Here is a 16,219-nt window from a genome sequence, read left to right on the forward strand (position 1 = left end):
CAGAAAAAATTTTAAAAGCAGCAAGAGAAAAGAAGACAGTTATATACAATGGAAACCCTATACGGCTATAAGTTGATTTTTCAGCAGAAACTTAGCAGGCCAGAAGAGAGTGGCATGATATGGTCAAAGTGCTGAAAGGAAAAAATCTGCAGACAAGAATACTCTATCCATCACGGTTGTCAATCAGAACAGGAGAGATAAGCACTTCTTAAACAAACAAAAGTTAAAGGAATTTATGACCACTAACTAGCCCTACAAAAAATGTTAAAGGGGACTCTCTGAGTGAAAGACCATAAGCAAGAATAAGAAAAGTAGGACTCACAAAAGCAGTAAAAATAAGTATAACCGTAAATACCACTCAAGGGATTCACAAAATAAAGGGATGTCAAGTATGATACCATATACCTAAAACATGGGGAGGAGAGGAGTACATAATGGGTTCAGACTTAAGTGACCATCAACATAATTTGTACTGCTGCATGCAGAAAAGGTTATACACAAACCTAATGGTAATCACAAATCAAAAACCAGTAATAGATACACAGAAAATAGAGAAAGGAATCCAAGTATATGATTAAAAAAAGCCAAGTAATCATGACAGAAGAAGGCAAAAGAAGAAAGGAATGGAGAAAAACTCTAAAAACAAGCATAAAACAAGTAACAAAATGACAATAAATACATACCTATTAATAATTACTTCAAATGTAAATGTAAATGTAAATAGACTAAACACTCCATAATCAAAAGACATAAGAGTGATAGGATGGATTAAAAAAACAAGACCTAGGGACGCCTGGGTGGCTCAGTTGGTTAAGCGGCTGCCTTCGGCTCAGGTCATGATCCCAGCGTCCTGGGATCGAGTCCCACATCGGGCTCCTTGCTCCGCAGGGAGCCTGCTTCTCCCTCTGACTCTGCCTGCCACTCTGTCTGCCTGTGCTTCCTGTCTCTCTCTCTGACAAATAAATAAATAAATAAAATCTTTAAAAAAAAAAAAAAAAAAAAAAAAAAAACAAGACCTAGAAATAAGAGACTCATTTCAGACCTAAAGACACCTGCAGACTAAAAGTGATGTGATGGAGAAACATTTATCATTCAAAAGGATATGAAAAGAAAGCAGGTAGCATTGCTTATATCGGATAAAAGAGACCTTAAAACAAAGACTGTGATGAGACAAAAAAAGACACTATATAGTCATTAAGGAGACAATTCAACAAAAAGACATAATAACTGTAAATATTTATGTACCCGACATGGGAGCACCTAATACTTAAAGTGTTCAATAACAAACCTAAAGGAAATAATTGATAATAGTAACATAAAGGAAGTAACTGATAAGTCAATGGATAGATCACCCAACCAGAAAATCAACAAGGAAAAAAGGACTTTGAATGACACACTGGACTAGATGGAATAAACAGATATACTCAGAACATTCTATCTTAAAACAGCAAAATACACATTCATCTCAAGTGACATGGACCATTTTCCACAAGAGATCACATATTAGGCCACAAAACAAGCCTCAAGAAATTAAAAAAATCGGGGCGCCTGGGTGGCTCAGTGGGTTAAAGCCTCTGCCTTCGGCTCAGGTCATGATTCCAGGGTCCTGGGATCGAGCCCCGCATCGGGATCTCTGCTCAGCAGGGATCCTGCTTCCCTTCCTCTCTCTCTGCCTGACACTCTGCCTACTTGTGATCTCTGTCTGTCAAATAAATAAATAAAATCTTTAAAAAAATAAAAAAAGATCAAAGTCATTCCAAGCATTATTTCTGACTACAGCACTATGAAACTAGAAATCAACCACAGGAAAAAATCTGGAAAAACCACAAATACATGGAGACCAAATAACATGGTACTAACAGTGAATGGGTCAATTAAGAAATCAAAGAAGCAATAAAAAATACATAGAAACAAATAATAATGAAAATATAATGACCCTAAATCTTTAGAATGCAACAAAAGTGGTTCTAAGAGATAAGTTTATAGCAATCCAGGCCTACCTCAAGAAGCAGGAGAATCTCAAATCAACAATGTAACCTTACACCTAAAGAAGCAAGAAAAGAAGAACGAACAAAACCCCAAACCAGTAGTAGAAAGGAAATAATAAAGATTAGAGCAGAAATAAATGAAATAGAAACTAAAAAAACCCAAAACAACAGTTCAATGAAACCAGGAGCTGGTTCTTTGAAAAGATCAATAAAATTGACAAACCTTTAGCCAGACTCATTAAAAAAAGTGCTCAAACAAAATTAGAAATGAAAGAGGAGAAACAACTGACACCAAAGAAATACAAGAGAGTACAACAGAATATTAGGAAAAATCATATGCCAATAAACTGGACAGCCTAGAAGAAATCAATAAATAGAAACATATAACTTCCCAAACTTAATTGGGAAGAAAAAGAAAAGTTGAACAGCCAGGATCATATATATGGCTTCACTGGTCAATTTTAAGCCAATCCTTCTCAAACTCTCAAAAAAACTGAGGGGGAAAATTCCCAAACTCATTTTATGAGGCCAAAACTACCCATTACCAAAACTAGGTAAGAACATTACAGCAAGAGGAAACTATAGGACAATATCCCTGATGAATATTTATATGCAAACATCATCAACAAAATATGAGCAAACTGAATTCAACAGCATGTTAAAAGGATTAAAAGCAAATGCTCTTATAAATACCAAGGTCAAATGAGATTTATCCCTGGATGCAAAAATAGATCAATATGTGCAAACCACTAACTGTGGAACATCACATTAACAGAATGAAAGATAAAAATCATAAGATCATCTCAATAAATGCAAATTTAACAACCATTCATGAGAAAAAGCCTCAATAAAAAGAGAAGACATGAGTGTTAGAGAAAAAGGAACCCTTGTGTATTGTAGGTGAAAATGTAAACTGGCACAGTCGCTAGGGAAAACAGTATGGTTATGTTAATTTAGGAGAAATTGTTAATTTAGTAGAAATGTTAATTTAATAGATGGTAAATGTTAATTTAGTAGAAAATATCAGTCAAACTGGTTGGCATTGGATAAATGTTCAAAATTTCACTCAACTGCTAGGTTGCAAAGACATAGTTATAATCATATTTTTGAAAAGATAAAAACATTAAAAATTAATATGTAGGGGTGCCTGGGTAGCTCAGTCATTAAGCGTCTGCCTTCAGCTCAGGTCGTGATCCCAGAGTCCTGGAACTGAGCCCTGCCTCAGGCTCCCTGTTTAGCAGGATGCCTGCTTCTCCTTCTCCCACTCTCCCTGCCTGCGCTCCCTCTCTCGCTGTGTCTGTCTCTGTCAAATAAATAAATAAAATCCTTAAAAAAATTAATATGTATACCTAGTAAACTTTAAGAGAATTCAGGTTAGATTTAATAATAGTAAAACAAATAATACATACTATTCAGCATAATTAAAGATAAATAAATAGAGTTCATTTATTGTGAGGTGGTTGCCCCCCAGATCAAGGAAATCTTTGGTTACAACCACAGTTTGGTGCCCACAAAAAGGGACACAGTGATTCTGTTGTACTCTAACACCATTCAAAACACAAGTGGAGTACTGTGTACACATATAGGGACACATTTTAAGGGACTCATTTATAAACTAGGCAGGCAACTAGTCAGGTAGAAAACCAGTCATTCTAGAAAAACACATTATATCTGAAATGAGTAAAGAATCTGGAACTGTGTATCTGAAAAGAAAAAAACTCTGAAGAAAGTCCTTTCATCACTATTGGCACTAACTGGCAAAACTTCTGATTCAAAACATGAGCAAATACAACTTCTGGAAGAATGAGAAACTACTGGATTATAAAAAAAGAAAAAAAGGAAGTGACACTAAGAAAGCAGAGGAGAGAGTTTCCTGCCCCTACTGAATCCAGGTGAGACTGGGATTCAGGGACGGAAAATGAGGAGATGAGTTGAGAAGGTGGCTGAATCAGGATGCCTGCCTGCAGGGCTCTTATGGAATCACTGAGCACTCCATCTCTGTGTGAAGCAAAGCCCGCAGACTCCCCTTAACCAGACAACCAAAGAAAATGAAAATGCTCTTATAAATACAAAATAAAAATGCATGAACAAAATAATTAAATGGAAGAGCTGGATGAGAAAGTCAAGAAAGTCTCCCCGAAAGCAAAGCAAAGCTAAAGCATGGAAAGTATAGGAAAGATAAGTGACAAGAGAGTCTCAAACCCAATTGATAGAAATTTATAAGTAGAGAAGAAGGAAATCAATTACCAAGGAAATAATATAACACAATTTCCCCAAATTGAAAAGAAACAACAGACTACAAATTGAGGGGTCTGTTGAGTGCTTAGGAGGAAGACAGAAAAAAAGACATACTTAAACATACCATTATAAAATTTCAGAATAACAAAAGCTACAGAGGAAATTCTAAAAATCATCAGAAAGAAAACACAGGTCACCTACAAATAACAAAGATGAGTCTAGTATTAGACTTCTAATCTGCAACAATATTAGCTAACAATGAAGAAATGCTTTTAAACTTCTAAAACAAAGTTACAACTTAAAATTTAAAATTTTTTACCTCATAAAATAAATGATCAATCAGGAATGAGAATAGAACTGCACATTTACAGACATGCACAGAAAGATCTTAAAAGGGTTAATTAGGGATGAAATAAAGGAAAAAATAAAGTGGTAAACAAGGAAAAAAGATCCAAACCAGGAGAAAAATGGCAGTAATCCCCAAGATATTTAACAGCAGGCCAATACAGTAACCATCATATAGAAACTGAGGCAGAGAGAACTATTCTGTAAGAGAGAACGCCAAGAAAACCTGAGTCTGCAACAGAAGCAAAAAATGCAAAAAAAGAGAGCCAGGAACTGGAAATACCAATAAAAACAAAACATCACGGATCAACTGTGACGCCTCCAGTACAAATTAAACCAGGGAGACAATGTATTCCAAGGAATAGAATGGACTCCAAGGAATAAACAGAATAGGTAAGCATCTGAAAGATGGTAATAATATGCTAAAAAAAACAAGTTATGTCTAGCAAGAAGAAACATGAAACATACTTAGAAAACAAGAAAACAAAACAAAGCCCAAGCTCATACTTACAGAGAATAGACTGTGTAATGGACGAGTGAAAGAAAGAAAGAGAAGAATAGTTAAATCTTCTGTACTTGGCTTTGTAACTATGTATATGTATCTTGGATTTTTAAAACTCTGTAAGGTACCATACAGAAGAGGTCATAGACTCAGTCTATGTTTGCTTGAAAGATAACAGAAAAAAGTTCCACGAGGGGCAATTTTGGGTTCAATACAAAGATTTTTGTAACCCTTAAAGATGTTCAGAAATAAGCTGAATACCAGAAGACTCCAAGCAGAAGTTAAACGGCCACCTATATGGGATGCTACAAAGGGGATTCCTGTACTGGGTCGAAGAAAACAAATTCACTACTCATCCAACAAATATTCTAAGATTTTTCCAACTCTAATAAAACTCCTAACTTCTATTTAGGAAGTACATTACATCAGGAGACAACAGCCCCTTTAGGTACGAGAGCTATTCCTCAGGGAAGAAAGTTTCAGTACTACTGACAAACTTCAGGTAGAGAAGGAAAAAAATGAGAAAAGGTACAGTAAAATGGAAGAGGATACAGGCTGGATTTGTACTGTGGAATTATGCATCCTTATATTGAATGGTAGCACACCTGACTTACTATTTAAGAAATGACATAAGCAATAATAAAAATACAGTAGAACTTTCAGAATGCCTTATATTGATTTTACCACAAATTATTTTCCTGATAAGTAGAAATCAATATTCATAATTACTTTTCTAATAAAAGTTTAAATCAATAAATGTATAAATTATGAAAACATCATATCCATCCAGTTAGACTGAATTTCTCTCTTACCAATCATAACCTACAGCAAAAGATGTTTCAATTACAGGAGCAATGAGTTTTGCGGCTGTCATGATGTATTTTTCTGCCATGGCTTTCCTATATCAAACAAACAAAAAAGTTTTATTGAGAGACTTGTATAAAGAGTTTGGATTTTTTTTTAAGTATAAACATTACCTATCAAAGCTAACACACCATGAAAGTCTACTATATAGTGGACAGCTACACTAGAAATCTGTAAGTCAGGTTGACAACCATGGCTAGGAAATGGGATTAGCAAGCCACAACTTTCTTCTGGATCAACAGCTCATCTTTCTTTTCAGTGCAGGCTGACAAATAGAAGAAACACTGGATGAACATAATAAAAATAAAAAAAACTGGTATTAAAACAAAACAAAAATCACTGCTTAATACAAGATGAAAATTTTTGTGTATGGTATGAGACAGACCGAACTTCATTCTTTTGCATGAGGATATCTAATTTTCCCAGCAACATTTGTTGAAAAGACTATCTTTTCTCCATCAAACTATCCTGGCGCTTTTATTAATTATAAATGTACAAGTTTATTTCTGGACCTTCAATCCCATTCCAATGATTTCTATGCCTATCTTTATGCTACTAGCATGAAGTACTACTACACTTGAGTTGTGTTTTGGAGTATGAGCCCTCCAATTTTGCTCTTCTTTTGGAGTATGAGCTTCCACTTTTGCTTTTCTTTTTCTTTTTTTTTTTTTTTTAATTTAATTTAACTTTCAGTGTTCCAAAATTGTTTATGCACTAGTATTGTTTTGGCTACTTGGGATCCCTTAGACTTCCATATGAATTTTAGGATCAATTTGTCACTTTCTAAAAAACCACTGCTCAGATTTTGATATGGATTACACTCCATCTATAAAATAATTTGGGAAGCACTGTCATCTTAACATTAAGTACCTATCCATAGAAATGTGATGTCTTCCCATTTATTTAGCATATACTTCAGTAATGTTTTATACTTTACAGAGTGTAAATTTTATACTTCACTTGGTAAACTTATTCTTAATTATTTTTATGCTACTGTAAATGTAATTATGAATTTCATTTTGGCTAGTACCTTGCTAGTATGTATTTCTATAGTACTAATTCCTATATATCGATATCTTACTCTGCAAGCTTGCTGAACTTGTTTATTAGTTAAAATTGCTTTTTAGTGGATTCTAAAATTTATGTAGGATATTCCACATATAAGACCATGTAATCTGTAAACAGAGATAATTTTGCTTCTTCCTCTCCAATCTGGATGTCTCTTACTTCCTTTTTTGCCTAATTTCCATGGGTAGGACCCTGAGTGCAATGTTGAATTAGTGACAGGGAAATTCCTTATATTGTTCCTGTTCTAAGGGTCTAATCATGCAGTTTTTCACCATTAAGCATGTCAAACTGGGCTTTTCATAAATGTCCTTATCAGATTGAGGAAGTTCCTTTCTATTGTTAGCCTGTTGAGGTGTTTTAGTTTGTTTCCATGAAATCATATTGGATTTTGTAAAAAAAAAAAATTTTTTTTTCTTTATTGATATCCTCTATTATACTCATTGGTTTTTACAGAGTAAACCAATTTTGCACTCCTAGGATAAATCCCATTTGGTCATGGTACACAATTCCTTTTATATTTTGTTTGTATTTTTGGCTTACTAGTATTTTCTTTGGGATTTTTGCATCTATATTCATAAGATACTGTCTCTAGACAATAGATATTGATCTATTATCTCCGAAACCTCCCCTTTTTTTGTACTGTCTTTGTCTTGTTTTGGTATCAGGGGAATGCCAGCATCATAAAATGAATATTTTCTGGAAGAAGTTGTGTAGAATTGATGTTAATTGTTTTTTAGGCATCTTTTAGATTTCTCTAGTAAAACCATGTGAGCCTGGAGATTTTGGTGGGGGAAGGTTTAAAATTACAAATTAAATATTTACAGGGCTATTCAAATGATCTATTTCATATCAGGTGAGTTGTGGACACTTGAGTTTTTCAAGAAAGTGGTCCATTTTGTCTAAATTGTCAACTTTGTGGGTGTAGGGTTGTTTGTAGGCTGTAGGTTGTTTGTTCCATTACTATCCTTTTGATGTATACAGAGCCTATAGAGATATCTCCTGTTTTGCTCCTAATACTGGCAAGCTGTCATTTCTTATCACTTTTGCTTTAAGTTTCTTAATTTTATTCATCTATTCAAAAAATCAGCGCTGTATTTTTCACTGGTGTTTTTTTTTTTCAATGTCAATGATTTCTATTCTTTATTTTTCTAGTTTATTAATTGAGGAGCTTAGGTTATTAGGACTTTCCCATTATCATTCTAATTACTTTCCCTTAAGTGTTGTTTTTTTTTAATTTTTTATTTTATTTATTTATTTATTTATATTTTTTATTTGATTTTTTATTTTTTATAAACATATATTTTTATCCCCAGGGGTACAGGTCTTTGAATCGCCAGGTTTACACAATTCACAGCACTCACCAAAGCACATACCCTCCCCAATGTCCATAACTCCACCCCCCTTCTCCCAACCCCCCTCCCCCCAGCAACCCTCAGTTTGTTTTGTGAGATTAAGAGGCACTTATGGCTTGTCTCCCGCCCAATCCCATCTTGTTTCATTGATCTTCTCCTACCCACTTAAGCTCCCATGTTGCATCACCACTTCCTCATATCAGGGAGATCATATGATAGTTGTTTTTCTCTGATTGACTTATTTCGCTAAGCATGATACGCTCTAGTTCCATCCATGTTGTCGCAAATGGCAAGATTTCATTTCTTTTGATGGCTGCATAGTATTCCATTGTGTATATATACCACCTCTTCTTTATCAATTCATCTGTTGATGGACATCTAGGTTCTTTCCATAGTTTGGCTATTGTGGACATTGCCGCTATAAACATTCGGGTGCACGTGCCCCTTTGGATCACTACGTTTGTATCTTTAGGGTAAATACCCAGTAGTGCAATTGCTGGGTCATAGGGCAGTTCTATTTTCAACATTTTGAGGAATCTCCATGCTGTTTTCCAGAGTGGTTGCACCAGCTTGCATTCCCACCAACAGTGTAGGAGGGTTCCCCTTTCTCCGCATCCTCGCCAGCATCTGTCATTTCCTGACTTGTTGATTTTAGCCATTCTGACTGGTGTGAGGTGATATCTCATTGTGGTTTTGATTTGTATTTCCCTGATGCCGAGTGATGCTGAGCACTTTTTCATGTGTCTGTTGGCCATCTGGATGTCTTCTTTGCAGAAATGTCTGTTCATGTCCTCTGCCCATTTCTTGATTGGATTATTTGTTCTTTGGGTGTTGAGTTTGCTAAGTTCTTTATAGATTTTGGACACTAGTCCTTTATCTGATATGTCATTTGCAAATATCTTCTCCCATTTTTTCAGTTGTCTTTTGGTTTTGTTAACTGTTTCCTTTGCTGTGCAAAAGCTTTTGATCTTAATGAAATCCCAATAGTTCATTTTTGCTCTTGCTTCCCTTGCCTTTGGTGATGTTCCTAGGAAGATGTTGCTGCAGCTGAGGTCGAAGAGGTTGCTGCCTGTGTTCTCCTCAAGGATTTTGATGGATTCCTTTCTCACATTGAGGTCCTTCATCCATTTTGAGACTATTTTCGTGTGTGGTGTAAGGAAATGGTCCAATTTCATTTTTCTGCATGTGGCTGTCCAATTTTCCCAACACCATTTATTGAAGAGGCTGTCTTTTGTCCATTGGACATTCTTTCCCGCTTTGTCGAAGATTAGTTGACTGTAGAGTTGAGGGTCTATTTCTGGGCTCTCTATTCTGTTCCATTGATCTATGTGTCTGTTTTTCTGCCAGTACCATGCTGTCTTGATGATGACAGCTTTGTAATAGAGCTTGAAGTCTGGAATTGTGATGCCACCAACTTTGGCTTTCTTTTTCAATATCCCTTTGGCTATTTGAGGTCTTTTCTGGTTCCATATAAATTTTAGAATTATTTTTCCATTTCTTTGAAAAAGATGGATGGTACTTTGATAGGAATTGCATTAAATGTGTAGATTGCTTTAGGTAGCATAGACATTTTCACAATATTTATTCTTCCAATCCAGGAGCATGGAACATTTTTCCATTTCTTTGTGTCTTCCTCAATTTCTTTCATGAGTACTTTATAGTTTTCTGAGTATAGATTCTGTGCCTCTTTGGTTAGGTTTATTCCTAGGTATCTTATGGTTTGAGGTGCAATTGTAAATGGGATTGACTCCTTAATTTCTCTTTCTTCTGTCTTGCTGTTGGTGTAGAGAAATGCAACTGATTTCTGTGCATTGACTTTATATCGTGACACTTTACTGAATTCCTGTATAAGTTCTAGCAGTTTTGGAGTGGAGCCTTTTGGGTTTTCCACATATAGTATCATATCATCTGTGAAGAGTGATAGTTTGACTTCTTCTTTGCTGATTTGGATGCCTTCAATTTCCTTAAGTTGTCTGATTGCTGAGGCTAGGACTTCTAGTACTATGTTGAATAGCAGTGGTGATAATGGACATCCCTGCCACGTTCCTGACCTTAGCGGAAAAGCTTTCAGTTTTTCTCCATTGAGAATGATATTTGCGGTGGGTTTTTCACAGATGGCTTTGATGATATTGAGGTATGTGCCCTCTATCCCTACACTTTGAAGAGTTTTGATAAGGAAGGGATGCTGTACTTTGTCAAATGCTTTTTCAGCATCTATTGAGAGTATCATATGGTTCTTGTTCTTTCTTTCATTGATGTGTTGTATCACATTGACTGATTTGCGGATGTTGAACCAACCTTGCAGCCCTGGAATAAATCCCACTTGGTCATGGTGAATAATCCTTTTAATGTACTGTTGAATCCTATTGGCTAGTATTTTGGTGAGAATTTTCGCATCTGTGTTCATCAAGGATATTGGTCTGTAGCTCTCTTTTTTGATGGGATCCTTGTCTGGTTTTGGGATCAAGGTGATGCTGGCCTCATAAAATGAGTTTGGAAGTTTTCCTTCCATTTCTATTTTTTGGAACAGTTTCAGGAGAATAGGAATTAGTTCTTCTTTAAATGTTTGGTAGAATTTCCCCGGGAAGCCGTCTGGCCCTGGGCTTTTGTTTGTTTGGAGATTTTTGATGACTGTTTCAATCTCATTACTGGTCATGGGTCTGTTCAGGTTTTCTCTTTCTTCCTGGTTCAGTTGTGGTAGTTTATATGTTTCTAGGAATGCATCCATTTCTTCCAGATTGTCAAATTTGTTGGCGTAGAGTTGCTCATAGTATGTTCTTATAATAGTTTGTATTTCTTTGGTGTTAGTTGTGATCTCTCCTCTTTCATTCATGATTTTATTTATTTGGGTCCTTTCTCTTTTCTTTTGATAAGTCTGGACAGGGGTTTATCAATTTTATTAATTCTTTCAACGAACCAGCTCCTAGTTTCATTGATTTGCTCTATTGTTTTTTTGGTTTCTATTTCATTGATTTCTGCTCTGATTTTTATGATTTCTCTTCTCCTGCTGGGCTTAGGGTTCCTTCCTTCCTTCCTTCTTTCCTTCCTCCCTCCCTCCCTCCCTCCCTTCTTTCCTTTCTTTCTTTCTTTCTCCAGTTCCTTTAGGTGTAGGGTTAGATTGTGTACCTGAGACCTCTCTTGTTTCTTGAGAAAGGCTTGTACCGCTATATATTTTCCTCTCAGGACTGCCTTTGTTGTGTCCCACAGATTTTGAACCGTTGTATTTTCATTATCATTTGTCTCCATGATTTTTTTCAATTCTTCTTTAATTTCCCGGTTGACCCATTCATTCTTTAGAAGGATGCTGTTTAGTCTCCATGTATTTGGGTTCTTTCCAAACTTCCTCTTGTGGTTGAGTTCTAGCTTCAGAGCATTGTGGTCTGAAAATATGCAGGGAATGATCCCAATCTTTTGATACCGGTTGAGTCCTGATTTAGGACCTAGGATGTGATCTATTCTGGAGAATGTTCCATGTGCACTAGAGAAGAATGTGTATTCTGCTGCTTTGGGATGAAATGTTCTGAATATATCTGTGATGTCCATCTGGTCCAGTGTGTCGTTTAAGGCCTTTATTTCCTTGCTGATCTTTTGCTTGGATGATCTGTCCATTTCAGTGAGGGGAGTGTTAAAGTTCCCTACTATTATTGTATTATTGTTGATGTGTTTCTTTGATGATTTTGTTATTAATTGGTTTATATAGTTGGCTGCTCCCACGTTGGGGGCATAGATATTTAAAATTGTTAGGTCTTCTTATTGGACAGACCCTTTGAGTATGATATAGTGTCCTTCCTCATCTCTTATTATAGTCTTTGGCTTAAAATCTAATTGATCTGATATAAGGATTGCCACACCTGCTTTCTTTTGATGTCCATTAGCATGGTAAATTCTTTTCCACCCCCTCACTTTAAATCTGGAGGTGTCTTCGGACTTAAAATGAGTTTCTTGGAGGCAACATATAGGTGGGTTTTGTTTTTTTATCCATTCTGATACCCTGTGTGTTTTGATTGGGGCACTTAGCCCATTAACATTCAGGGTAACTATTGAGAGATATGAATTTAGTGCCATTGTATTGCCTGTAAGGTGACTGTTACTGTATATTGTCTCTGTTCCTTACTGATCTACCACTTGTAGGCTCTCTCTTTGCTTAGAGGACCCCTTTCAATATTTCCTGTAGAACTGGTTTGGTGTTTGCAAATTCTTTCATTTTTGTTTGTCCTGGAAGCTTTTAATCTCTCCTTCTATTTTCAATGATAGCCTAGCTGGATATAGTATTCTTGGCTGCATGTTTTTCTCGTTTGGTGCTCTGAAAATATCATGCCAGCTCTTTCTGGCCTGCCAGGTCTCTGTGGATAAGTCAGCTGCCAATCTAATATTTTTACCATTGTATGTTACAGACTTCTTTTCCTGGGCTGCTTTCAGGATTTTCTCTTTGTCACTGAGACTTGTAAATTTTACTATTAGGTGATGGGGTGTGGGCCCCTGAGTTTGAGGGGCGTTCTCTGAACCTCCTGAATTTTGATGCTTGTTCCCTTTGCCATATTGGGGAAATTCTCCCTAATAATTCTCTCCAGTATACCTTCTGCTCCCCTCTCTCTTTCTTCTTCTTCTGGAATCCCAATTATTCTAATGTTGTTTCGTCTTATGGTGTCACTTATCCTTCGAATTCTCCCCTCGTGGTCCAGTAGCTGTTTGTCCCTCTTTTGCTCAGCTTCTTTATTCTCTGTCATTTGGTCTTCTATATCACTAATTCTTTCTTCTGCCTCATTTATCCTAGCAGTGAGAGCCTCCATTTTTGATTGCACCTCATTAATAGCTTTTTTTATTTCAACTTGGTTAGATTTTAGTTCTTTTATTTCTCCAGAAAGGGCTTTTATATCTCCCGAGAGGGTTTCTCTAATATCTTCCATGCCTTTTTCGAGCCCGGCTAGAACCTTGAGAATTGTCATTCTGAACTCTAGATCTGACATATTACCAATGTCTGTATTGATTAGGTCTCTAGCCTTCGGTACTGCCTCTTGTTCTTTTTTTTGTGGTGAATTTTTCCGCCTTGTCATTTTGTCCAGATAAGAGTATATGAAGGAGCAATTAAAATACTAAAGGGTGGCAACAACCCCAGGAAAATATGCTTTAACCAAATCAGAAGAGATCCCAAATCGTGAGTAGGGACCAAGGGGATAATAAGAGGTTCAAAAAGAAAGAAAGAAAAAAAAAGAAAAAAAAAAAAGGAAAGAATTTAAAAAAGAAAATGAATAAAGAAAAAATATAAAAAAGAAAAAATATATTAGATAAACTAGTTTTAAAACGTTAAAAAAGGGTAAAAGTTAAAAAAAATTTAGCAGAAGAAGAGAAAAAAAAGGAAAAAGAAAAAAAATTAAATTAACTGCGAGACTAAAAAAAATCACAGGGAGAAAGCCATGAGTCCTGTGCTTTGCTTTCTCCTCCTCTGGAATTCTGCTGCTCTCCTTGGTATTGAAACCGCACTCCTTGGTAGGTGAACTTGGTCTTGGCTGGATTTCTTGTTGATCTTCTGGGGGAGCTGCCTGGTGTAGTGATTCTCAAGTGTCTTTGCCCTAGGTGGAATTGCACTGCCCTTACCAGGGGCTGAGTATTCCGCTCAGGTTTGTTTTCAGGAGCTTTTGTTCCCTCAGCGCTTTCTGTAGAGTTCCGGAGGTTGGGAATACAAATGGCAGCCTCCTGGTCTCCAGCCCGGAGGAGCCGAGAGCCCGGGGCCCCACTCCTCAGTGCACCTTCAGAGAACAGCGCCCAGTTACTCCCATCTGCCTGACCTCCAGCCGTGCTCCGAGCTCACCGAGCCTGTGACCGTTTCAAGGTAACCCCGAGCTGCGATCTTACTGTCGGCTCTGTCTCTGTAGCCGGCTTTCCCGTTCCAATACCCGCAAGCTCTGCGATAATCAGACACCCCCGATCCTTCTGTGACCCTGTGGGACCTGAGGCCACGCTGACCCCGCGTGGGTTTCGCCTCGGTTTAGCCTCTGGAGCGATGTCCCTCAGCGGAACAGACTTTTAAAAGTCCTGATTTTGTGCTCTGTTGCTCCGCCGCTTGCCGGGAGCCGGCCCCTCCCCCCGGGGTCTATCTTCCCGTCGCTTTGGATTCACTTCTCCGCCAGTCCTACCTTTCAGAAAGTGGTTGTTTTTCTGTTTCCAGAATTGCTGTTCTTCTTCTCTTCGATCTGCCGATGGATTTGCAGGTGTTTGCAGTATTTAGATAAGCTATCTAGCTGATCTCCTGCTAGCTGAAGTAGTCTCAGCCTGCTACTTCTCCGCCATCTTGACTCCTCCTCCTAAGTGTTGTTTTTTACTGTTTCCTTTCAAGAATTTGTCTTTAATTTTCACAAGTTTAATCATGATGTATATTCACATGGATTTCCTTGAGTTTATTCTCTTTGGTATTTATTCAGTTTCTTGTATTGTGTATTTATTTCTCTAGCTAAATTTGGGGAGTTACCAGCCATTATTTCTTGGTCTAATCTCCTTCTCCTAAAACATTGATGACAAAAATTGCAGATCTTTTGCTTTAGTCCCAGATGTCACTTAGGCTCTGTTCATTTCTGTTTTTACTTTATCTTCTCTCTGTTGTTCAGATTGTGTAATTTCTATTTTCCATATTCAGGTTCACTGAATCTTTCCATATCTCCTTTATTCTCCCATTGAAACCATTCACCAATGTTCATAATCACTTGTTGAAACATTTTCATCATGGCTGATTTAAAATTTGTCAGATAATTCTGACATCTCCGTCGTGTCAGTGTTGGCATCTACTGATTCGATTTTTCATTTGGTTTGAAATGAAATGAATCCTGGTTCTTGGTATGACTAGTATTCTTGATCAAAACTTGGGACATTTCTGCACTATAATACTCCAAAGTTTTATTTAAATTTTCTGTTTCAGCTGGATTTTTTGACATGGTTCCAACAGGGGAAGAAGAGATACCACCTCATTTTCATCAGATAATAGATGCCTAGGTTCCCAATAGAACTTCCTTTGACAACCAACATGGGAACAAGTCCTTGTGCCTGCTGGGTAGGGCAGGAGTTCCTGCTTCTACCATAGTCCCTGCTGACACCACAGTGGGGTGGCTTGTTACCACTGAATGATGATGAAAATTCTGACCCTCTATTATTTTCTCTGACACCAAAAGAGAGGGAGAGTTCTTCACACTGCCACATGAAGTGGAATTCCAGGCTTCTGTGTGCTGTCTGTTGACACCAGAGTGATGGGACTCATTAAGAGCCTATCAGATTAAAGTCCTGGCTCCCTACTTGGACTTTTGGGGTATGGGTAACTCTTTACAGCCTTATCGGTGTAGAAAACTAGGCTCCCACTTGACTTTTGTTGGCATGCATGGGAGTGGGGCTACAGTCTCTGTGTGTGTGTGTGTGTGTGTGTGTGGTATTTGTCTCAAAGTTTTCAGTCTTGATAGCCTTGTCTCCCCTCCTTTTCCTTTGGCTAAAGAAAGCAGGCTTTTCTTGGGGCCTTTTTTTTTTTTTTTTTTAAATACAACCTTTGTCATTTTCTGATTGCTAGCTTCTTCAGCTCCAAGTTTGGGAAACATGAGAGGAACTCGCTGCCATGCTGTTCCTCAAGTCCTGAACTCCCTTCCTAATCTGTCCTTTTCTCTTCACCTTTCTTATATTTGTTTTATATATAACTTTCAGGGGTTTTATTTGTACTTAGTGGGAAGAAGAGGAGAAAACTATGTCTACTCCATCTTCCCAGAAGTATTTTTAATATTAAACTTTCTAAAAATTAAGGGCCTTCTATACATATAATGGAATATTATTTAGCTTTAAAAAGGAAGGAAATCCTGTTACATGCCACAACATGGATGACCCTTGAGGAC

The 16,219-nt window shown here is 37.1% G+C and overlaps 1 protein-coding gene across 5 annotated transcripts in view; it reads right to left on the bottom strand.

Annotated features, from left to right (window-relative positions):
- The window catches only part of IFT88 (intraflagellar transport 88), a 151,878-nt gene that overhangs the window by 92,465 nt on the left and 43,194 nt on the right, over positions 1-16,219 (bottom strand). For all 5 annotated transcript variants that reach the window (XM_032314579.1, XM_032314581.1, XM_032314580.1 and 2 more), the window contains one exon: positions 5,886-5,972. In XM_032314579.1, coding sequence (XP_032170470.1) covers positions 5,886-5,972 — 87 coding nt within the window. The remainder of the gene's footprint in view (positions 1-5,885; positions 5,973-16,219) is intronic.

The sequence above is a fragment of the Mustela erminea genome, chromosome 15 (assembly GCF_009829155.1).
Source record: "Mustela erminea isolate mMusErm1 chromosome 15, mMusErm1.Pri, whole genome shotgun sequence".
Taxonomy (NCBI): Eukaryota; Metazoa; Chordata; class Mammalia; order Carnivora; family Mustelidae; genus Mustela; species Mustela erminea.